General features: G+C 42.8%; 1 protein-coding gene across 1 annotated transcript in view; it reads left to right on the forward strand.

Moving 5' to 3' along the window:
* Nucleotides 1-23,783, forward strand: part of hs2st1a (heparan sulfate 2-O-sulfotransferase 1a) — a 35,285-nt gene extending 11,502 nt beyond the window's left edge. Inside the window, exons 3-8 of the mRNA XM_084731450.1 lie at nt 15,532-15,785; nt 15,917-16,002; nt 16,221-16,359; nt 17,250-17,347; nt 20,702-20,859; nt 22,949-23,783. Coding sequence (XP_084587576.1) covers nt 15,532-15,785; nt 15,917-16,002; nt 16,221-16,359; nt 17,250-17,347; nt 20,702-20,859; nt 22,949-23,172 — 959 coding nt within the window. The 3' untranslated portion in view covers nt 23,173-23,783. The remainder of the gene's footprint in view (nt 1-15,531; nt 15,786-15,916; nt 16,003-16,220; nt 16,360-17,249; nt 17,348-20,701; nt 20,860-22,948) is intronic.
* The last annotated feature ends 645 nt before the right edge of the window (nt 23,784-24,428 follow it).

Genomic DNA, 24,428 nt, shown 5'->3' on the forward strand with positions numbered 1-24,428 from the left:
TGTGTTATGCCGATAGTGGCTAATGTAGCCTTTCGATGCTAGCTTCAAGCAGACATGAGGAGCGGGCTGCAGACGCCTTTCCTCCACAGTCCTATTTCTTTCTTTTTCAAACGTGTCGTCTCCAAGTGACATCACTTAAGGCAATTTATTGGATTTTGTGCGGCTCCATCTGGGGGCTTTACACAACTTTTTTCACATAAGCAGTAGTATTCCTGTTAGCTATGAGTGTGGCATGTATCAAACACATTTTTCTAATTTTAGAGCTTCTCTTATGTGGGTTATGGTGGATGGAAAGTGAAAGAGATTTTAGTGGGTAAATCGAACTGGTGTGTGTCACATTACAGCATCATGTGACCTTACACACGGAGGAATGATCCAAATTAGTTCCACATAGTGATATTTACAGAATTTAAGTTGGGGGGAGGGGCACTGGCAGCTTATCATTACTCAATATCTACCAAAATCCTGCATTTTGTCATCAGAATGAATATCTAGAGAGTAAAAGTGGGGCCTGTTCATTGTATTGCAGTGATTGTCTGATGGCAAACACGCAGTGCCACATCCTCGCTGGATAGATGGCCTGCAGATGCTAAATATAATGAGATGAGAGAAAAGAAGCAGCGAACTAAAGAGATGAAAGGCGCACAGATAAGCAGCAGAGATGAAGCGATAACAAGTTGAACTGATCTTGTTGCAGAGACGTTATGTTTAACGCCACTCTCAATCAGTAGCACGTTTTCTGTGTGGGACAGATTCTCTGCGGTGTTCACCTGTCCCTCCCACTCATCATTAAACCTATGAATAGCTGGCGTCTGCTCCGTCTAATAGAGTGTGGAGTTTTCCCCGGACTCCTATATATGCATTATTAATTATCTGTTACAGGGCCGAGAGACGGAGCGGCAAAGGGAACATCAGATATCTGGGTTGTAGCTTGCAACCAGATCTGCACTGTTATGCAAACATTGTTTGTTGTTATATTAGTGATGAGGAAAAACTTGCACTTCTAGTCTATTTTCACTGAAATCTTCACCGTGTAAATGGTGGCTGCCTGGCCCTCGGCTAAAATACAGGCATGTGTTATAATATACAACTCTGCACGCAATCAAGTCAGGATTTGGAATAGGTGTTGTCTTTAAATCTGACTGAGGTAATGTAACTGTTTCAACAATCATGTAAAGACAGGACTCTATAAACAGAGAAGTGTTCAAATTGTGCAATACAGATCTGATATAGAAAGTAGTGCTCATCACAATTATGATATTGTCATTGGGGGACAACGTCCCTTTTTGACTCTATAAGGAAGTGCTGTTCTATAGCAGAACTTGCTCAAGCGAGTAGCTTAGTCACCACTGCTTCCTATCGCCACTCTTCCATCGCCCACATAGGGAGCAAGCATGGTATTGACCTGAGCAAAATGAATTTCCCTTTGTGGACAATAAAGGATTCAGATCTAATCTAGTCTAAGCTAGGCAGATCAGTTCACACATCGCTGCTGTGCCGGCCTCCAAACATACATCCTGGGTTAAAAGTGTCTTTTTCTCCACACCAGTCGTAGTTTTCAGCCACTGGAGCTTGGAACTGAGCAAACCAGAGGAAGCGTAGCCAAGAAAACAGTAGCACAAATATAACAGCACGACTGAAAGAAACACACCAACAGTGGCCTGCAGGACAGAAACACCGCTGCCACCGATGCAACCGAGCGTCATGATTGGCTGAACTAGACAGGTTTAATAAGAAAATAATGAACAGGGCATGGAGACATAGTGGTGCAATGACCAACGGTAGCTTCTTATATTTCTCTCCCTCGTGTGAACAACAGAACTTCACCAGCAACTCCTGCCTTATGGCAACTCTGAAGGGACACACTACCTCAAATACAGAAGGCTTTGGCGACTGTCAGCCATTGGTGATTGACAATGGCATCGTCTATTGGCCCCAACCCTAATAGTAAAAGCTTGACAATTGGATCCCTTAACGTCAGCAAACAGACTGACATCCCCTGTATTACAGGAGGCAGCTTAGCCATCAGGCGGTAGTCAGCGCCATGTTTCTAAACCAAGGTATCCAAGATGAACCCGCTTGTCTCTTGCGCATACAGATGAAAAGGTGGATCTGGCGCTTATGTGAGAGCAGCCTTCAAGTCTCTGAATACAGATGTCATGCTGTCAGTCAGTTGAACGTGTTCAGATGCAGAGTTCACTGCAGCGTACACATTGTTCCGTTGTTACGGCTGGTTCAAACCAAGTACATATACCTGCATGAGGGCTACCTCGCTGAACTGCTGCGGCTCGCACGTCTCTGGTGTCCACACTCGCAGCATTTCTGTTGCGGGGCGGTTGTCTTTCTATATTGAATTTGCAGAAGATTTTGAAGAGAAGAGAAGAGCTGTAAACACAAGCCAGTCAGCGATTGCCCCAAAGGGAGAGAAAGAAAAAGAGAGTGCGCTGCCCTTTGCCCAACTTTGTGTTTTTTTTCCAGCATGTGAGGACTATGTACGACATATTTTACAGATATAGACTTGAAACTGCAGTGAAAGGTGTCAAATTGCTGATATAATGTCGATATGACCGCCAAAAGATCATTTTCACTGAGCGTTTTTGCAGAGAGCCGTGCGCGTCACACGGATAAAATAGGCAAGACTCAGAATCTCTATCCACACGTGATACACATGTGAGCTGTGCTGCTCAAGCAGGCTGCTCTAACCTCTTAATATGGACACTGAAATATATTAGATTCCCACCTTCTGGAAGTGTCTGATCACCTCTATTACTAATTCTTTTGATATTTGAAAACATGCAGTGACAACAGTGAAATCAGCAACACTGTTATTTATGGCAACCTTACATATCTCTAACTGAAGCCCCTTTTTCATACATGTGCTGGCTCAGCTTGACTCAGTGTCTCAGTCCAGCACGGCAGGGATTTGCGTCTCCACTACCACAGGCTGCCTGCTTGAAGGGATGCGTCTGGACTGTGACGCACTTGTAAAACGTTTGTAAAACACGTTTCATTTCCTATAAATTCTTCACAATAAAGTCTCCTAATTATTTTGTTATGTAAAAGCTTTCATTATGATGCAGCAGTTACTTAACACCACTCCCATCCAGCCTGAAAAGACTTAAAAGTACAAACAGCGACGCCGGAGAGAAACTAAACTTCAAACCACAGAGAGTCAGTCAGAAGCTACAAAAGTGCTGCTGCGATCTGAACACACAGGGACGTCTTTCTTTCTGCTCTCCTGCGCACAAGCTTGCGTCACTGGTTTGCCGCCGTAAATGAGGTGTCACCACAACCTGCTAGCGTTGGGGGTGGGCACAATTCTGACCTACAGCGGACAACACCACAAGCCAAGTGCCATCTAGTCCCATTATATTGGAGGGAAGGCAGACATCTCTACGGCTGTTATCTCCATAACTCTGTGTCTCACACCAAAATAATCTACATAGATAAATAGCACACAGACTAGGGGAAAATATGTATTTTTGATTTGAGGGTGAAGTGTCCTTTTAAGCATTCAAGCAATGGCATGCAGCAGAGGAATTCTGTCAATGACATTTGTGCTTGTTTTGTCAATTTGTAAGCAAAGAAGCTTCATCTCATTTTTTTTTTTTTTACCTTTAACCCTGACTGAATCCTCACGGGGCGAAGAACGAGACACACTTTCACACAATTTCCTCCCATTTTGTAGCACATTTGCACATATATTGGTAATCCCAATTTGAATTATTTTTTTTCCCCTCAATTCAATCTCTGTCATCATTTTTATCTTTTTGGAGGCAAACTACTGAGCGACTGGCCATTCACTATCAGTGCACACATTCAATTCAAAAGGTGAAAGAGAGAACAAAAAATTCTCCTGCATTATTTGTCCATATGTCTTCCATCAGGACAGAAAGTTTAGGCTGTAGGTGTTTTGGGCTTTTATTTTAGGACCTTTAAATTCTTCCTGCTTTTAAACTGTGACCTCCTCTTTCTTGTAGCTCAGAAGTGAAGAATGAAAATCAAGTCTCCTATATTCCTGACAGACTTTAATTAAAAGCAGCATCAATGACAAAAGACAACACAACAACACCATATATTTAATGCAACTGGAGGCTTCTTGAGAGTCTTAGATTTAGATTGTGAATCTAATAACCTGTGGAAAGCTTTGGGATCCTCTCCACACGTTTTAATTCCCCACTCCTTTTTTTTTAGTCTGTCTTTCAGACAGTGCTCGTATGTTCATGCATCAGAAGCAGGAAAAGTTAGAGCTCTAACAAACTGGTGTCCTAAACAACCTGCTGTGCAGTGCAGCTATTCACATATCAAATACCAATTTAGTTAAATAATTTTGATTCTGTGAAGAGGTACACAGGGTAAGATAAAAGCCCAGTGTAGGGTAAGATAAAGTAAAGAAAATGATTATCTCTTTACTTGCCCGTCTCTGCTGGAATCCTGCAGGCAATGCCAATTTGATGTGGAAAAACACCTACATCTGGTCAGTCTCCACTTTGATGAATAAAAGAATAACTTTATGTTTATTACAACACAAATTCGACACTAGTACAGCTTACATTGCCCACATGAGCACCGTAACGCTACATTTGCTCAGCTTTATGCAGTATGCCCCCACAGAATCTCATATTTTCATGTGGGTAGCCGATGTTGTTTCTCATCCAATATTATCAGGGGAGTCTGGAACATCTTGAACATCTTATCTCAACATCTGGACAAAGCCTCTTTTATACTTTATTCTTTACTTTTTATTTGGATCCCTATTAGCTGAGTTTAAAATCACTCAGTATCAATGAGACAATAAAATTATCTTAGCCTAAAATAAAGACAAATGACGAGTGAGATGACTCTACACATGAAGCAATAAGTAACAGTGACTTATAAAGGAAAGAAAAGCAAAATTGTCCCAAACTGCACCAAATAAATTAATGAAAAACTGCCAGAACCACCATAAAAAAATTTCTAAGCAATACCACAATTAGGATGTGAGGGCTCTGAGCGGAGCTGAGAGTTGTATTTCAGTGTGGATCTTTATGCATTCAGCTCCTGTAATTTTACGCGCTTCAAGTTTCTCCCACTTAACGCTGTCACAGATTTGACTGCGGTGTTTGCGAGGCTGTGGCTGCAACATTTAGCAGTGACAGAGACATTCCTGCTGCGGTTTCTTTTCCCTCTAACAAACACATTTAACGGCTCTTCTTTTGACCACAGTCACCCCGATATTTTCTCTCTTGCCGTTTGAAGCACACACGTCTCTGAAAATGCTGGCTAATTCCCAGTGCTTAGTCATTGACAATCTGTGCCAAGATGAGATGTGTTCCAATCAACCCCCCCCCCCCACCCACCCTCCTCTCCGCAACCTGTCAGACCAGCCTTTACTTAACAAGACAGGGGAATGATGGGATCTGCCATCTGTGTAAATTGCGCCATAATCTCATCTGACTGGCTGTTTTTGATGAAGCAGACGAGCACGTGGCCTCTTTCCTCTTTCTGTTTTCCCAGACATTATTGGCTCACCTGTCAGACAGCACTACGGGCTTCGATCGCACAAAAGACATATTAGGGGAGAAAGTGGCAGGTTGAACCATGACGATAATCATCTCTATCTATATCGGATTGTTATCATTAGTGTAGAGACATGGCTTGCATTTAGACAAGGAATTATAAATGGAGCACATGTGGTTGGGGCTTATTTTAGTTTGCTCTTGTGTTTTGATTTTCATCTATAGTTCATGAGCTTCACAGAGTGAAAAACGCCCCATCCGCAGCTGAGGCCTCCACTCTTTTGAGTCCAAAAAAAGGTCATTTCTGAAGTTCCTAGTGTTAACATCTTTCTCCTTGATGACACTCAATGGTGTAATTATGGTCTTAAGACCCATACCCCAAACCACTTAACCACTTTAAACTGTCTGTCCAGTGTTGTCTGTCAGCGCTGACAAGGGCGACTGTTGTCTCTTCTCCATGACTGAGGAATGCTTTGTTGGCATCCTCTGACAAAAACACGCTTGTTTTCAACATGTTACTTCATATGGGAGGGAGGGGGGGGACGTCATTTCCAGGCTTTTCAGGATAAATGACCTTTACGTGGATTTTTTGCTGAATCGACCGCGGCAGCAGCAGCAGCAGCGGCGGCAGCATCTCTCTGGAGGATGGAGTGCCCCACTCGTGCACCTGGCGTTGTAGGTGGAAATCTGTCTCGTGACCTTACCAGCACGCTTCCCTCCCAGCGTTTTCCTCACCTTTCCCTGCTCCCCCTCTGCACCGTCTAGTAAAAGCAGAACTACCGTGAAAGTCATAACAATGAAAAACTCTTCAGCCTGTATTTATGGCGCCTCGCGAAAGCAGCAGTGCCAAGTCTGGGACAGGAAATATCACGTCACTGTGAAACGTCTTATTTACGAGAACCTGCAATGTAGCCAGACATTTTTATTTCACTTCTTCACCTCACTGGGTGCATCTGTTGATTTGAATTTTAAGTGGAGCCTTTCTGTTGCTTCTATTGCAGTCTGACTTTGATACATCGTTCAGCACCATTTCGGGCATTCCCAGTCAGATCAACCAGATTTCCTCCATTTTATATGAGGACATGACAAATAAAACTCCCCAAATCTTCTTGTAGACAAGACGTGTTTGTTGTTAGCGGTCATTGCTGCCTGTCATTCATGCAGTGACTCTCTGAATTACCAACAAGCCAGATTGAGCAGACTTGCAGCAGTGCCTCAGACCCACAGGGACTCTGAATATACCAGGTTCACTGCATATCAATCAGATCCAGTAATTTGATTTAGAGGAATTTTTACTAAAGTACAATATCAAATAAGGCTGGTCTTGCTGCTCTGTCTTGTAAAACATCCTTGTGTTAAAATATAAAGAACTGTTATTAGTTCTGTTTATTTTGTGCTGACATGATGCATATTCCTGAATAGAAAACATTGTTTAAAGCAGTATTTATTGATTATTTGGCTACTGAACTAGCTGTAGACATGGCATGGATATGATGGCATGTAGCAAACATGTTTCTGTATTATTTACTCTTCTAGCAAACACAGAGCAACATTAGCGTTTGTACAGAGTCGTGCAACTGTCCACTTGGTGAATTTATATTCAGTATTCTTTCTTTTTGGCTCAGTTTTAGTCTCCGCATAATCCTGAGGTGCCAGTTCACCTCCTGGGCACTGCTGAGCACCCTTGAGCAAGGCACCATACCCCTAACTGCTCAGGGCGCCTGACTATATGTGTATATATGTATGTGTGCAGCCCTCTCACTCTGACGTCTCTACGATGCATGTCTGAATGTCCTGTTTGTGCATGTATGTGTATTTCGGGCCTGTGTATGTATGTACAAAATTAAAACAGAGTGAAGAATATTTAAAATTAATAAAGTATGCCTTCTTCTTCAGTAATGTGGGTATAATGACTAAGTTGGTAAAGAAAAGTAATAGAACGGCTAGAACAGTCTGGTAAGTTCAGATCACTACATCACTTTACTGTAATCCAGCCTTTAAACCCGGAAAAGGCAAAATATCACAATATAACAATATCCAAAATCTAAGAAGTCTCATATCACAATATAGATGGATCAATATATTGTCCAGCCCTAGTTTTATGTTTGTTTGTTTTTTCTGAAAACATCTGCTAGCTGCTGCTGGAAACGGTGCTGATGAGAGAGGTGGTGAGACTGAACCAAAACAGTAAAGTGGTTAAATCGTAAAACTAAAACAATGAGCTGAAAGAAGCTAAAATGCTCTGAAGTGCTGAGTCGGGTAATAATTCTCTGGGCACCTCTCACATATATAGCTTTGTCATCAGACCCATTGATGATATAAGAAATATTGATTAGTGCAGCTTTAATCAAGTTAACTCAAATTAATGGTATTCCAGCATTTTACTGGGTCGGGTGTCTGAGCGTATAATGCAGGTGCCATGTGTAGTCGACTTAATGGAAACGTGAAGGTGACAGGACGCATGCACAACGCACAGAGGACCAGAGGTGGGTAATCATTAGGAGCCCAACAGTAAACTTTTACTCTGGGGCCCCCCACAGCAGGTTAATCTGGTCCTGCCCTGGCTGTGCTCATTTGTCAATTGTCGATCGATTGTCTGACCCCAATTTGCTCGGTCTCCATCTAACACGGTCCTTGTCCTTGTCTCCCTCGCCTCTTCTTCACTCTCTCGACTCCCCCAGCTGTACTGTGGAGGACGGACCAGTGAATGAGACCCTTCATTCAGTGTCAATGTCGCACTTGTGTGCCAAAGCCAGTGGGAAAAAATGCCTCAGCTTTAGCAATGCCCCCCCCCCCCTTCTAAAATCCTGCCCAAACAATTACACCGACTCAAATGTGTTTCTTTTCTTATCTTTCTCTAAAACAAGTGTTAATGTGAAAATCTGTTAAATACTGCGTGCAGAACAAAAGCAGTGGTGTAGTTTAAAGTTTAAAGGAAGTTTCCTGTTGTGCATGGTTTTGTAAGTCTCTGTTTCTCTCTTCTTGCTGTCATTCTGAGCTTGTTTGAAAGCTCCGAAGGCGTTTTGAATGTACCAAACACCTTCACATTCACTTAATGAAAGCGCTCTCGTTTATCTGTCTCCTCTTTCAGTTCTCTGCAGCTGCCAGCAGCGATGAAAAGCTGCACAACAGACTCCTCTCACACTGTGCTTCATATTCCTTGTCATGACAGAAATAACAACGGTAATGCAGGTTCTGGCTCCGTTCTGGTCAGGCCTGGATCTTGCCGTCGGCCTGACTTTACTCCCGTTTCCTCCGATGATAATCCACTCTCCGCTAAACGGATTTGAAGGCTCAATTAGAATAATTAGAAATTCGGAAGTGCACAGTTTATTCAAATGTTCTTGAGTGCTGCAGTGGTGACATAACTGTCCCCCCTAAACCTGGCACTGCACAACAGCAGCATGCAGCCAAGTCCATACAGAGGGAAGAGGCAGAAACGGCACCAGCAGCAGCCGACTAACTCGATTTTTATACAGCAGCAACCTAGATCTCCTCCCTGTCATCCTTCATTGATTTTGCAATCCAGCGGCATCCAAGCAGAACCATACAAGCCGTACACCTCAGTCTGCCGCTGATAGCCAATCTCTATTACCCACCTAGCCCAAGGCTTCGGTTCGAGGGGCTAACCCTCTCAGGGGGAGCAGACAGAGGGAGAGAGGCAGAGCTCCGACCGGCGGATCGGAGAGATGATGGATTTATGAGCTGCTTGGAGAAAGGATCATCTTCTCTCCTCCACTTTTATTATCCCATCAGATCTGACGTGATGGCAATAATACATGACGGCCTGTCACATTTTGCAGATCTGGCGGCGAATATGAATGATGATTTCAAATGCTTGCGTCTAATCAGCCGCGAAATTGCTTCAGTAAATATGTTCAACTACCAGCGCTCTGTCTTCCTCCTGTCTCTCACTTTGAATGAAACTAGGAGTAATAGGCTTGTAGTTGTCACAATGTTTAAGACCCGTGTTGGCTTCACGGTTCATAATTAGCTTTTAATGCACAGAGACGGCTTGAGGGGAGGAAACTGACGGAAATGTGGAATGAAAGGAGGCCCGCTGTGTGGCCATAGTAATTCAGGCTTTTGTTCTCTAATTAAATGACCTCAGAAGGGAGCGCTAAGCTTAAGTTTGTGTGTGTGTGGCGCCCTCTGATATGGAGGTTTGTGCCAAGTGTATTCACTCTCGCAATGAATAGGGCGTCTACTACAAAGCCTAAGAAGCCCTCTCCGTGCCCGCTTCGCCTCCTTGTTGGTTGTTGGAAATTTGCCACAAAACACCATGTCTTTAACAAGTGGTTTCTAGGCCCCTTCACATAGTTCAGAACGTTGTAGTTAGGGACACAGTAGCCCCCGGTCTTTTCTCACTCTCCTTCACCTCCTCTAAAAAAAAAACAAAAAAAAAACTGAGAAACTGGCAGCCTTCCTTGCAGGCTCACAAAAGCTTAAAATTGTGTGTTTATGCCATAGCAAAGCAAAAAAGAAAGCTTACATGATGATGCATGTTCTCCTGTCTGGCCTTGAAGAGGTCAGCAGTTCAAGTAGTTTAAGTCTGTGGTCAGTCAAGTCACTCAAAACATTTTCTCACTTACCTTGTATCTAGCTGTGTAGGTAGCTTTTGTCCATCTTGTTTTTGAGATATCTTGCTCTGAGTCTTCTGCTGACACAATGGAGGTGTATGGAATTTAAATTGTAGCACTCTCAGCATTAAACCTCTTCATTTGAAACCGTCTACACCAAGGTCTCTTTCAGAAACAATGTCCCCGTTACTGTGGATGATCCACAGACCTCGCTGTCGACAGTTTTCGAAAGTGAGTATTTCTCCAATGGAAAATAGTTCCAGTGAAAACTGTTGACAGTGATGTCTGTGGATTATCCAGAGTAACAGAGAGACAGTCTCTGGGCAAAACACGAGCTGTACGTTTCTATTTAAATTCCATGAAAACTTGATATCCTAAAACAGATTTTTTTTGGCAACATGCTCTACACTGATATATGATAAACTTTAAAGTCAATATGGCTATGGTGTTAGCGTGTTAGCATATAGTCACATGCTTACATATCCAGCCAGTACGGAGCAATATAATATTAACATTTATTTTGAGGTTGTGTTCCTGGCCACCAGGAGAATGTCAGTTCAGTATTGACTTTCTTTAAACTATGTTTTGGTCTCCACCAACTCCTGAGAAAATTAGAACTCAAGGGATTGGGACTAAACAGCTGTGTAGCCATAAGAAAACCACTTATCAGGGAGGCTGATCAGAAAAAAAGGCTTCAGTTTGTTAGGGAGCATAATGGGAAAAGGTCATGTGGTCTGATGAGTCCAGATTTACCCTGTTCCAGAGTGATGGGGGCATCAGGGTAAGAAGAGAGGCAGATTAAGTGATGCTGTGGGGGCAGTGTTATGATCTGGGGTTGCTTCAGTCGCTCAGGTCGAGGTTCAGCAACATTATGAGCCCAAAAACCAAGTTCAGCTCACTACCTGAATATACTGAGTGAGCAGGTTTTTACATCAATGGATTTTTTTCTTCCCTGATGACACAGACAGATTCCAAGATGACAATGTCAGGATTCATCGGGCTCAAACTGTGAAAGAGTGGATCGGGAAGCATGAGACATCGTTTTGACTTGTGGACTGTCCACCACAGAGTCCAGACCTGAACCCCACTGAGAATCTTTGGGATGTTCTGGAGGAGACTTTACACAGCGGTCCAACTCTCCCATCATCAAGACAAGATCTTGGAGAAAAATTAATGCAACTCTGGACAGAAATAAATGTTGTGACGTTGCAAGAGATTATTGAAATGATGCTGTGGCGAATGAGTGCCGTAATCAAAGCTAAAGGCGGTCCGGCAAAATATTAGTATGTGTGACTTTTATTTGGCCAGGCAGTCTATATCACAATACAGCATTGCTCTATAAATTCCATGCAGAAATAACCATTCTGTGTCATTCTGCATCACATTTGAATATTTTCTTTTATTTGGAATTTCTATACAAACAAAAACAACTGCCTTACACGAGACACTCATCTTGCTCTGTATATACAGTTTCCCTCGCCTCCTCCATGTTTTCTTGTCACTCTTTTCTTCTGTGGCAGTTGTCAAACCAGTTTAGAGGTGCATTACTGCTACCAACTGTCACTCTCATGTATCAAGAATGTAGAAAGCAGTCCTACCGCCCAAATCATGTTGCCTTGCAAGACAGCTAGATTCGCAAGATCGTGAGAGAGTCCAGCCATGATTTGCTACACCGCCTGCCCTCAATATATAGCAGAAACACTAAAGAATGTCTCCCACATTGGAAGTGGTATTGCCAGATTTCTTCCACCTACTGTCTTAAAGTATATACTGTCATACCGCCCAATCCTGACTGACAACATAAAAATATTTATTTAGAGCAGGGAGATACATGCGTTCACCTTTTTTTCCAACTGAAACTAGTGAGAATAGCAAGTCTTTTGTGTGAAATTAACACAACTTTTGAAGAAAGAGAGAACTTTTTGTGTTCTGGTGGGACCTCATCACTCATAGTAAGAAGCTGATTGAGGAAATATGCTTTCAGGGCCTTTCAGACTGTGAAGCAGACTTTAAATTCCTCAGACACCTGGTACTACCGGTACGTATCGGACCAAAGGCACCTATTATTTATGACCTGCATTGTCACGGGTTGCTCTCCAACTCTATTTTTTGAATGTCACGGTCTCTCTCTGTCTCCCTTCACTGTACACCGTCATAAAAATAATCCCAAAAGGACATTTGAGCCGCGGCCATAAAGCTCCAACATAGCAACTGTTATTGCTGTTGTTGTTGGCTAATGCATGCTTTGGATGGACGCGTGAATGAATGTCTCCTTTACAGTTGGTCTGCATGCTGACAGTCTTCGGCCATTACAACCACCTGGCACGTCTCCACGCCCTCGATCCCGGGAGCAGCAGTTGCGAGCGTGCGGAAGCGGCGCGGCTCCGTCCGTAACCAGATCCAGCTTTGATGAGTGGAACATTAACAGCTGCTCAGGAGGGTGTAAGCGAGGGGGCAGTGAGAGTATTTCTGTGTGTGTGTGTGTGTGTGTGTGTGTGTGTGTGTGTGTTTCTGTGTGTTGCGTATCCCCACGTGTGTCCGCGCAGATGAAGGAGAGGGCGGCGGAATCACAGATGACATCTTAATTGGCCTCCGGTGCCAGATGCCAGCCTCTAAAGCCCGGCCAGGCCAGTCCAGGCTGTAACAGTGTCTCAGCAGCCAGGCAGGGCTTTAGGCAGGGCTTTAGGAGCCCGCTGGCTCCGCTCAGTGCTCCCACGGGTATTAGGTGCTCCAGTGTTGTACTGCCTCCCCTCCTCACACAAACACCCCTCTTCTTCTCGCTCCATCCTTCCTGCGGAGCACTCTGAGGCATTGTCAACACCAGTCAATCTGAGGTGAATTCAGACGAAGAAAAGCCAGAGGGCAACAAAGGCCTGGGCATCTTTGTGTTGAATCTTTTCACACTGAGGCACCGTGGTCTGGCTTTTCTGCAGCTTCATGCAGTGTTTGGATTGAGATACCCCCTCTCCCCAACCTCTACCCCCTTTCATTTATAGTGTACTGCTGTCCTGTAAACTTCCAGTTAGCCGTCAAGTAACTGTAGCCTTACCGTCTAACTACCGACCTCTAACCCTCAGCATGTCACCTCTTGCTCTTCACCTTTTTACCCCTGTTACACGATGCTGCTCTCAGAGGACAAGGAAACTAGGTCGGAGGAATCATTTCACACTATCTCTGGACCGTCTGAAGCACACAAAGATGTTCTTGGGCATGACAGTACATTTATTTGATCTAAAACGGGAGCCTCAGACACTTCACTCCGCGGTTAAATAAGTGAAAGTAAAGGTAGGGGACTGATATTAAAGTTGAATGTGATTAGCGAACGAGAGAGGTGGTACCGCAGCGTGAAATAGGCTGCTCGCAAAATGATTAACTAATATTCCTGTTTGACATTATTCTTGATCCTCGGTGTGAAGCGGGGAAGGAGTTTCCGCTATCTGCTCTCCAAAAGAGAGCGTGTTCAAATGAAATGGAAATCCATTTTTAATAAAGTTACGGTTAAGTCTCTCACAGAGCGGCGTTACCTCTGACAAGGACGGAAACATATCTTTAAGGAGTATTTCTAGTACAGACATTATGAGACATGGCCCCACGCAAACCGCGACAGAAACTCCTGTCCTTTTTAACATATCAGAAGTCTTAGGAAATCCAAGTAGGGGAAAAGAACTGAAGGCGGTGGTGCAATTTCTCTTGGTGTCCATTATAGAGAGGTCACAGTTCACCTCCTAGGCACCACCAAGGTGCCCTTGAGCAATGCACCAAACCCCTAACTGCTCAGGGGCTTCTGAATACACATATGTATATGTATATGTATATATATATGTGTGCAGCCCCCTCGGTCTGACATCTCTCCATTAATGCATGCCTATGGCTCCTGGACCGGAACCGAAATACGCACACAGAATAAAAACATGTAATTTCCCCAAAGGTTTAATTAAGTATCTGTTCTTCGTCTCAGTCTTTTGTAACAAATTGGTTTATGTCTCCTTGTCTGATGTCCACACAAAGGGTTCAGTGCTGTCCACATTCGACCACTAACTGTTAATCCGTCAATGCGTAAGTGGGTCAGAATTACCTAGTGGGTTTGTTTCTTGCAGTATCTTTGCAATTAAAACAAGCTCTCCTCCTAGCTGCTGCAAGGAACTTGCATATTTTGTTGATTTTGGAGGCCCCTGTGGACAAAAGCGATAATGTTTCCGCTGCGGTAACCACAAAATAGAACGTCAAAAATAGAACTTTCTCAATAAAGGTCTTCTTTTTAACTGGCTGAGGTGCTACTCACTGTGACTTTACCTGGGAAAATGTAAACACACTTGTTTCATCTGATTTCAAGGGTCTCACCTGGTGACAGGTATTAAGAATACCTAAATAGAAATAGATGATCTCGTTTGCATATGTAGATCATAAAGAGGCATCGGTATTAAACTGAAATTCCTTGTTGTTGTTCTAACATGCACGCAAGTTTATGTTGAGCATTTATGTTGACTAGTGCCAATTTGGCAGTCATAAATATGTTAAAAGTAATATAAGAGTGCTATTTTATGTGATATTTAAATAATTATGTTTTAAACTCATATTAATCATTGACAACATTTAAATGGCTTAGTGCCAATTTATGTTGCCTTGTATACAACTATACTAATATAGTGATGTTGATTTAAATTATTATTTTAAGGATATCAGGTTATGATTAAGAAACACATCTGAATCACCACTTGGAATTTTTATGAGTGATAGACTTTCTGTAATAAATTCTGTGTGGTTGACCTCTTCTCTGTCAAAACATTTCTTTACTAAAAAGGCCTTTTTGATAAAACTTTCCTTTTACACGGCATCTCTCTCTCTCTATCTCTATCTCTATCTCTCTCTCTCTTTCTCCCCCTCTCTCATTCAGAGCACATTGAGGACTCAAAGTCCACTGAGTTGGTTTATGTTGTTTGTGTCAGGTTGACTCACACTTTTGTGCGGTAAAATGCCTGGATCGTAAATGTCAGCTGGATCAGCATGAAATTTAAGTGTATTTGTAGCAGAGATGTCAAATGCAGAGATGCTATTTGCATAGTTAGGAGACATGTTAAACATTGACCAGGTTATAAGCAAAGATCGAGGGATGTGGTAGTTGGATTTTTTTACTTTGAAAGCCACTGTGACAGCTTGACTCCTTGTCTTTTTTTTCTTTCTTGCAGCCTTTGTATTATTTATAAGTGCGTAATGCTGTCTGGCACTTTCTACAGGAAGTATCTATTCACGTATTCTGCTCCACAGTGAGGTCAGAGGTCAGGTTCAGCTCCAGAGCAGCACTCCTGAAGCTGGTTGGAGTCTGTATAATGAGTAAATCGCTTAAGGACATTTTTTCTCCTCCCTATCTTTCTCTGCTGCATTAAACCAACACAAAATCCTCACCCGTACGACCTGTTCTCACCTGCATCCAACTTCCTTCTCTTCCCCACCAGAGCGAGCCATCGCCAGGCACGAGGTACGAGAGATCGAGCAGCGGCACACGCAGGACGGGCTGCGGGAACGGGACTCGTCGGCCTCGTCGCCGTCCGACAGCGAAGATGACATCGTCATCATCTACAACCGCGTGCCCAAGACGGCCAGCACCTCCTTCACCAACATCGCCTACGACCTGTGCGGGAAGAACCACTACCATGTCCTGCACATCAACACCACCAAGAACAACCCGGTCATGTCCATACAGGACCAGGTCAGAGCAACAACTGTCACCAAGTTTAACATGAAGCCCACCTTTCATTTTTAATGTAGAAGCCTGTTTCTTGATAATAATAATAATAATAATAATAATAATAATAATATTCACTGTTTGTTCCATTTCAGGTGCGGTTTGTAAAGAATGTGACCGAGTGGAGGGAAATGAAGCCGGCTTTCTACCACGGACACGTCTCCTTCCTGGACTTCACCAAGTAAATATGCTGTCCTGCAACTGTCTCATAATAACAACACTGTTTATTCACCCGGCTGTGGCTTTGTGCAGGTGTCTCCACCTTGTGGTCATGTACAGGCTGTCACTTTCACCAGGAAACGGTGCTGAACCTCAGCAGATTTAAGAGCTCAATAATGTGCTTTTTTATGATGAGACATACTGTGAGTATTTCAGCCCAATGACTGTCGTGTCTCTCAGGTTTGGGGTGAAGAGGAAGCCCATCTACATAAATGTGATCCGGGACCCCATTGAAAGGCTGGTGTCCTATTATTACTTCCTGCGCTTCGGGGACGACTACCGGCCCGGGTTGAGACGCAGGAAACAGGGAGACAAAAAGGTTCAAATCCATTGTTGCTCTCATTCTTTTTTTTTTAAATGATAGGTTCACAGTTTTTCAAGTCAGGTATCCTCATGCACATAATCACTCCTCCTGTTCTTAGTGCACTTTAAAAGGAAGTGATAATATCTACAGTCCTTTTTCTGTGCAAAAAAATGTACTCTGAAGATGATAGAAGGCTTCAGTCTGACTAAGCCAAATCAACTTGCTATCTTGCAGAGTTACAGCATTTTTGCTTTCCCTGCACAGTGTTGCTTAATGAGCTGAAGCAGAGGAATGTCTACGCAAAAAATTCTCACTAATGTTTGAAGATATCCACTTTATTTGACTATAACTCAGCCTCACATTAGCGTCAGACAAACTTAAGAATACATTTTACATGAAACAAGGACTGGCTTCCCGTAACTCTTATAGTAGAGGGGCACAAAGATTAATACTCAGTATAAAGCCTTAATATAAACTAGCAGCATCATACATCAGCGACTGCCTCTCATTTTGTCTCAACAAGAACTCTTAGATCTTCCACTGCATTTCTGTTAGAAGTTCCTAAAGTGTCCCACAAAAAGTCTGGTGAGGCTACTCTCTGGTTTTATGGCTATATATATATATTTATAAACTGTGAAACACCTTGTCTCTGGAACAACAAACTCCTTTTTTTTTCTTTTTCTTTTTTTTGTGGTCTCAGCTTGTTTTGTAAAGGGCTTTGGGCTGCATCTTTGCACGAAATGTGCTCGACAAAGTAGCTGTAGTCGTTGTATGAACAGGAGGAATGATTGCAGGAAGCAAAACCTGTTTTAATGTCAAATGAGCATCTTAGGACGGACTGACACCCTTGATCATTTCAACAATTTGACAAGTCTCTTTCTTCGAAAATGCTCTTTTCGTTGCAGACGTTTGATGAATGTGTATCAGCCGGTGGATCAGACTGTGCCCCTGAGAAGCTCTGGCTCCAGATCCCTTTTTTCTGTGGTCACTACTCTGAATGCTGGTAAGTTTTCAAATGCCTGACGCTGCACTCTGCTCAGACAACACTGAGTCAGTAATTATCATCTTTAAGTTCTCTTGTATTCTTGTACACGAGGGAGAAAGCTTGATTTAACTCACTTTTAGTTGTGTTTTCACTTAATGTGTTCGTAAAGATTGTGATAATCGAGATTTGTCTTATAGTCAAAACATCTGCAAGCCAAACTGTTGCACTTAGTGACATGCTCCTTCAAATGTGTATTAATCTACAGCAGAAGAGAATCCCCAGCATGTGCACTATTTACTTTAGTTTAGTTAGGTAAAGGGTGTTGTAAGCGCTATACCACAGGTAGGGTGGGAAGTAGAGCTGGGTTTTGGGACTCTTACTTTTAAGGTATCAGCTGAAAAAGCCCAGTACCCAAGCAGTATTGAAACTTCCATCCATTGTACATAACTGCTTATCCTTGATGGGTTGTGGTGGGGCTGGAGCTTATCCCAGCAGACACCGAGTGAGAGGCGGGGTCACCCTGGACAAGTCGCCCGTTCATCACAGGCCTGGCACATACAAGCAGGCAACCATTCACACCTACAGGCAATTTAGAGTTATCAATTTACCTATTATGCTGCATATCTTTGAACTGTGGGAAGAAGCCGGAGTCAGAGTCCCTGGAGAGAATCCACCTGGAGAAGATGCAAACTGCACAGAAAGGTGTGTGTGGAGGGGGGGCATTACTAACCGCTGCACCACCGTGTCGCCCCCAGTACTGAAACCTTTATGGTTAAATGATACCTGTGGTCAATTCTTTTTGTACCCAGATCTAGAAGAAAAAGTGACTGTTTGCGGCGTTTTGCTCTCAGCCAGTCATCACGAGCATTTTTCGATTTAATACATGTGTTTGGCACACTGCTGCAACAGCTGTGGTGAAGTCGGGCATGGTGTGTTTGATTTGTCTACGTTGGCAGTTCAGCATTTTGAGACGCCACCAAACTGTTTGAAAGTACGGCTGCGCTACATATCTGTGGTGTCTAATTAAAAATAAATACATAGAGGATTATTTCAGGAATTCTTCTGTTAACATGATGGATATCGAATGAAGTAGATTAAAAATAAAGTAGTACTTTATTGGTATCCGTATCACTTTATGGGTCCTGGTAATTATTTTAATGATATCCAGCCCTTGCAGGAAGTTTTATTGAGAGACAGAGTAACTCATTGTTTGTTTTGACCTTTTCAATGGAATTTGTTGGAAATAAAAACACAGAATATCTGCAACCTCGTCCTCTCGTCTCGTCTCGGGCAGTCGGATCGTTAAGGAGGGATTGTGTATCGGCTTTATTTCATAACGCAACACATTAAACCTCACGGCCCTTTTCTATCAGTTCTTCTACACTCGCCCTCTCAAGGTCTCTGATAGCTCTCTCAGCCTTGATCCGCTCTCTCTACATGATGATCTGTATCAGTCTCTCTCTCCCTGCCCTCTATCATCACTCTCGCGCTCCTTAATCGCTCCTTGACTCTGCCCTCCATCTTTTAGCCATCTATGATGCAGGTTACCGACTGAAGGTCTAGTTCGCCGTGGTGCACTAGAGGCATGTAAAAATAGTGGAAAGCACTTTAGAAAAATTAAATAAACACTGAAGACAAAAAGGTGAAGGTGCTGGCAGCCCTCTAATACTGTGTTTAATGAGGCTTTGCCAAAAAGTTACTTTATAGGTTTAAACAATCTACTTCCTCTTTCATTATCTAATATCCTCCCCATGACAACACCTGCCACTGACTTCATTTTCTTTTCCACTCCTTCCTGCCTTTCTCCTCCGTCCTCTGGTCCTCCTGTTGTCTCAACCCTCTCTGGACTCTGTTCACATCTCACTTAATCATTTTTTCTGTCACTGTCTTTGTACCCTTCAGCTCCCCTCTGCTGCTCTTTTGTCACTCTCTTCCACCTCCTCCCATCTCTGGTCTTTGCAGACGTTGTGGTCGTTCGGCATGTGCACCCGAGTCCAAAAAAGTTGTGACTGTTTAAAATATGAATATGAACAGAATGCAATGATTGTTCAGACTGATAAACACTCATTTAGAATTTAATGTCTGCGCCATGTTATAAAAAAGTTAAGACAGAGGCATGTTTAACACTGTGTTACATCACATTTTCTTCTAACAACACTCAGTAAGTGTTCGGGAACTGAGGACATTAATTGTTCAGATTCTGAAAGTGAAATTCTTTCTCGTTCTTGCCTGATATGCGACTTCAGTTGCTCAACAGTCTGGGGTCTCTGTTGTTGTGTAATGCACCACACATTTTCAAAAGGAGACAGGTCTGAACTGGTACCTGAACTCTTTTAGTACAAAGCCACACTGTTGGAACACATGCAGAAAGAAAAAAGTCACACACTCTGATCTGCCTTCAGCTTTGATTTCAGCACACATTCACCATGGCATTTTCTGTCTATTTCATTAATTTTTCTCCAAGATCTTGTATTGATGATGGGGGATTCTCAGTGGGGTTCAGGTCTGGACTCTGTGGTGGACAGTCCATGAGTCAAAATGATGTCTCATGCTCCCTGATCCACTCTTTCACAGTTTGATCCTGATGAATCCTGACATTGTCATCTTGGAATATGTCTGTGTCATCAGGGAAGAAAAAAATCCATCGATGTAAAAACCTGATCATTCAGTATATTCAGGTAGTGAGCTGAACTCAGGTTTTGGGCTCTTAACGTCGCTGAACCTCGACCTGAGCAGCTGAAGCAACCCAAGATCATAACACTGCCCCCACAGGCTTGTACAGTAAGCGCTAGGCATGATGGGAGCATCACTTCATCTGCCTCACTACTTACCCTGATGCCCCCATCGCTCTGGAACAGGGTAACTCTGGACTCATCAGACCACAAGATGACAGATTTTTTTGACCACATTTCTTCCTTGAAGATGATGGTTCACCTCTATCCTTCCAGGTTTTAATAATGTGTTGGACAGTTCTTAACCCAGTTTCAGTAGTTTCATCAGTCTCCTTAGTTGTTTTCTTTGCTCGATGCAGGACAATAATTTGACTCTTCTGAAACAGAGTCACATCTTTTCCACGACCACAGGACATGTCTTCTGACATCGTCGTTTAAGAAATGAGAAGCTGCTCACTGCATCAGTTAGAGTTCAATAACTAACCTTTTAAACTCAGCTGAAACATATTAATCACTGCAGTAATCATCCAATGGAAGGATCTTACCTGTTTGCTGAGTTAAATCAGGTGGTGACTTTTTTTTTTGACCAGGCAGTGTATTTTACAGCGTTACAGCTTCTTTTAAAATCAGGGTTGTACATCCATCAGAACTGACAGCATTTTATCAGAATACTCAGAAAGCTCTCCCTCTCTGTGTGCAGGAACGTGGGCAGCCAGTGGGCTCTGGAGCAGGCGAAATACAACCTGGTGAATGAGTACATGCTGGTCGGAGTGACAGAGGAGCTGGAGGACTTTGTCATGATGCTGGAGGCCGCACTGCCACGTTTCTTCAAAGGAGCCACTGAGTTGTACAAGACAGGTGCTGTTTGCTGTTACCTTTGCCTCCCTTCGCCAATGTTATAATATACTGAAAAGCGGCTTAATGGCACGTTCGCACTGCAGTGCTAAACTGTGTGTGTGCACGTGCTGTGGTTGCATATTAGCCGTTTGAATTGCTCCTCTGAGGATTGAATTGTGATCAATATGCACTCATGCCTCTTGCTGATGTAGTTACAGATTAGTTACAATGAGTGCAGCCGGAATGAATAATGGCGAGCACAGAAGAATGAATTCTGACAGTGATGTAGATGAAAGTATGACGTTCATCATTTTTAGCAGCAGATAAACCCGAGTACTCGAGTTTTTTTTAAATGAATTTGAAGACTGAATCACTGTTTCAGAAGTCATGTAGTCTCAGTTATCACATTTTTGCTGACTTGCAATCTCGCTAAGAGCTTTAAGACATGCCTTTGCCTTTCATTTAGGAAAATTAAAGATGGGCCGAAAGAGAAATATAGAACGCATCAGACAGGATGGAAAGCTGCGCCATATTTCTGCAGTAATCATTTCAGACATTTCGGGAAAAGCTTATTTGCTTGCTTGCTGAGTGTTAGATGAGAATATTGATACCACTCTCATGTCTGTACAGTAAATATGAATAAATACAATCAGCAGCAGATTAGCTTAGCTTAGCATGAACGCTGGCTTGGTCCAAAGGTAACAAAATCTGCCTAGCAGCACCTCTAATGCACCGTAATGAACAAGTTACATCTTGTTTGATTATTTTGTTTTGGATGGGCTTATGTGTGGGACTTCTTCTTTGCTACAGTAACTTCTTGGTGTCTCACCTGGTTGCCTGGTAACCCCATGGTGACGGCACGACAAGACAAGAAATGCATGGACCGCAATTACAACTGTGGGCACTGCAGGGTCATAAAAATAAACATTGTGAATCGATTGGTTGCGGGTGGAAAATAGAGTGTGTCTCCTCAGTAAGAGAGACACTGTGTGCACATTTACACATTAGGCACAGCAGCACAGCCTCATTGCTAATTTAATTTTGTGTCCTTTGGAGAGTTTCCTCTATCCTGTCAGGTGTATAACTACAGTTTTTAGTTTTGCTGCTTAAATATCCTGGACAACATTTGCTGCAGTGACATTACTGCACGCATGGAAATGAAAAGAATGCAGCCCCACTAATCATTAAAGTAATAAAAAAAAAAAATACTTACAATAAAGAAATCAGCTCACACCACTCAACAAAATTTAAAAGGTAATATAGCCTACAGAGACCAGTTGAGGTGCACATGTCTAGATCAGAGGAAATAAAACGGTGGGTGGATGATTTATGTATACATGTGGATTCGGATGCACTCAGAGTCCACTGAAGCATCATTACCAAGAAATAGTTTTGCAAATAATAATGCTTTCACACTTAACTTATTATAGGGGTTAAATAGATGTTAAAGAAATGTTGGTATTAGCTCTTGGCTGCAGCTTCATATTTAGTGTACTTCCAAAAACATCAAACAACAATATATTGCCTGAAGGAAAATTTACAGCCAACGAATTTGTGGATTTATATGAAACATTTTCACGACAGCCACGCTGGTATGAAACTGTACTTTACTAATGATGATATTATTTAACGTCTTGTTTCTTTCAGTGTAGCGGAGCCTCTCGAGGAACAGAATCTTAATTAGTATCAAGGGTAACATCTGTGTTTACGCGAGTATTCAATGCCAAAATGGCTCCATGAAAAAGGTCAATTAATTTTATTTCACTTGCAGCTTCTATACGTGCATATGGACATGGTTTTAAGCCTGAAACTCTGTTATTATTTTAAAAGATTAGAGACGAGAAGACTTTGCATTGGATGTCAGACTAACAATGACAGGCATGTCTTACTGCAGTTTATATTAGGGAAACCTGATAATTAGTTTACTGTTAAAGGCTCATATAAGTGACATGTAGTTTATGAACTGCTACAAAAGTACTTTCACAAAAATAAAAAACTACTACTATGAAGTAAACTCATAGTAATGCCTACGTTCATGTTAAATGTACTGGAACACATTGAGTTCATGTACCAGGACCCCTGTAATCCTCCTCTTCTTCTTTCATCGCAGGCAAGAAATCCCACCTGAGGAAGACCAGCGAGAAAAAGCCGCCCACAAAGGAGTCCATCGCCAAGCTGCAACAGTCGGCCATCTGGAAGATGGAGAACGAGTTCTATGAGTTTGCACTGGAGCAGTTCCAGTTTGTCAGGGCACACGCTGTCAGAGAAAAGGACGGGGAGCTGTACCTGCTGGCACAAAACTTCTTCTACGAGAAGATCTACCCCAAAAACTGAAGAGACGCGTGCGGTGTCACTTGGCGCGGGCTCGAGATGTGCAGTCTGAGACGAGAAGGAGACTCCTGGTGACTGTGTGGCTGGTTTGTACGTGTGATTGAGAACATAATGTGGAGCTGCGGAACAATCCGCCTCTGACGCAGCGATCAGACTGCTGACCGCTCCGTTATTCTCGTCCGTGCCAGCCGACCGGACGGGGGGGGAGCTCGCGTTTCGTCTGCAGGTCGCGGCCTCCACTTCTTTTTTCTCACTTCCATTTCAAAGGTCGTCTGCACAGAGGGCGTCCGCCGGCACATGTCCGGAGACGGCCTGTCCAACAGCCGGTCGGGCCTCGGTTCCCGACTGGCTCGGCTGTTCTCCGACCCAGACGAAACATTTTCATTGGCTCTGTACTGTTTGGTTGTGTTTGATTGTATTTTAACTCTTTACTATGGTTGTCTTTTGTATGTAAAGACGGTGAAACAACATCCCCATGCCTCACCACCACTACTAACTTAAAAGAGATTTTAAGTGTAAGAAACTGACTACTGTGCTGTATTATTGGACTTGAATGAGAACTTTTGAGGTTTTTATGAAATAAAAAATCCTGTGACCATGGACTATTTACCGGGGCAAGTGCGTATGTTTTATACTGTACTTGATGTGTTTCGTTGAACGACTCGTAATGTGCAGCTTTGCCCAGAGGCTTTTCCTCCGTCATGAAGGAAGCATTTACACATGATGTTATTGAAGTGTGTAAAAAACACCAAGGTGAAGATGCTGCTGCTGTAAATATTTACTACTTTTTCAGTCCGTTGCTACAGTATAAAATCAACCCATTTATACTGTTAACACACTTTTAAAGGTACAGTCTGTGCATTTTTTTTTATCATGTTTGTACATTTCTTTCAATTCTTTCATTTCACTTTTTAATCAGATTTGTTTTTGTCATGTTCTTTTCATTGTAGAACCAGTTAAACATGGTGTCACTAATAATTTACTCCGCTGCTTAAAGGAATATTCTGACATTTTGGGAAAGTTTTGCTTTCTTGCTAAGAGTTAAACCTACTACAAGGATGTTTGAACTTGTTTTGAAACTTACTAAGTTTATTACTGATGCCTCTATTATTACCTTCAAAAGCAAATAAGACGAGAAAGAAAGAGCGGCTCTTTCTATGTAGCTACTCTTAACGCCTGCCACTGGGTCGGATTCTCCTTCAGATCAGATGAAATGAGTCTATGTTTACATTTTACCAGGCAAAGTTAGAGTGAGTGGT

This window comes from Lutjanus erythropterus, chromosome 12 (assembly GCF_056507025.1).
Source record: "Lutjanus erythropterus isolate fLutEry1 chromosome 12, fLutEry1.hap2, whole genome shotgun sequence".
Taxonomy (NCBI): Eukaryota; Metazoa; Chordata; class Actinopteri; order Lutjaniformes; family Lutjanidae; genus Lutjanus; species Lutjanus erythropterus.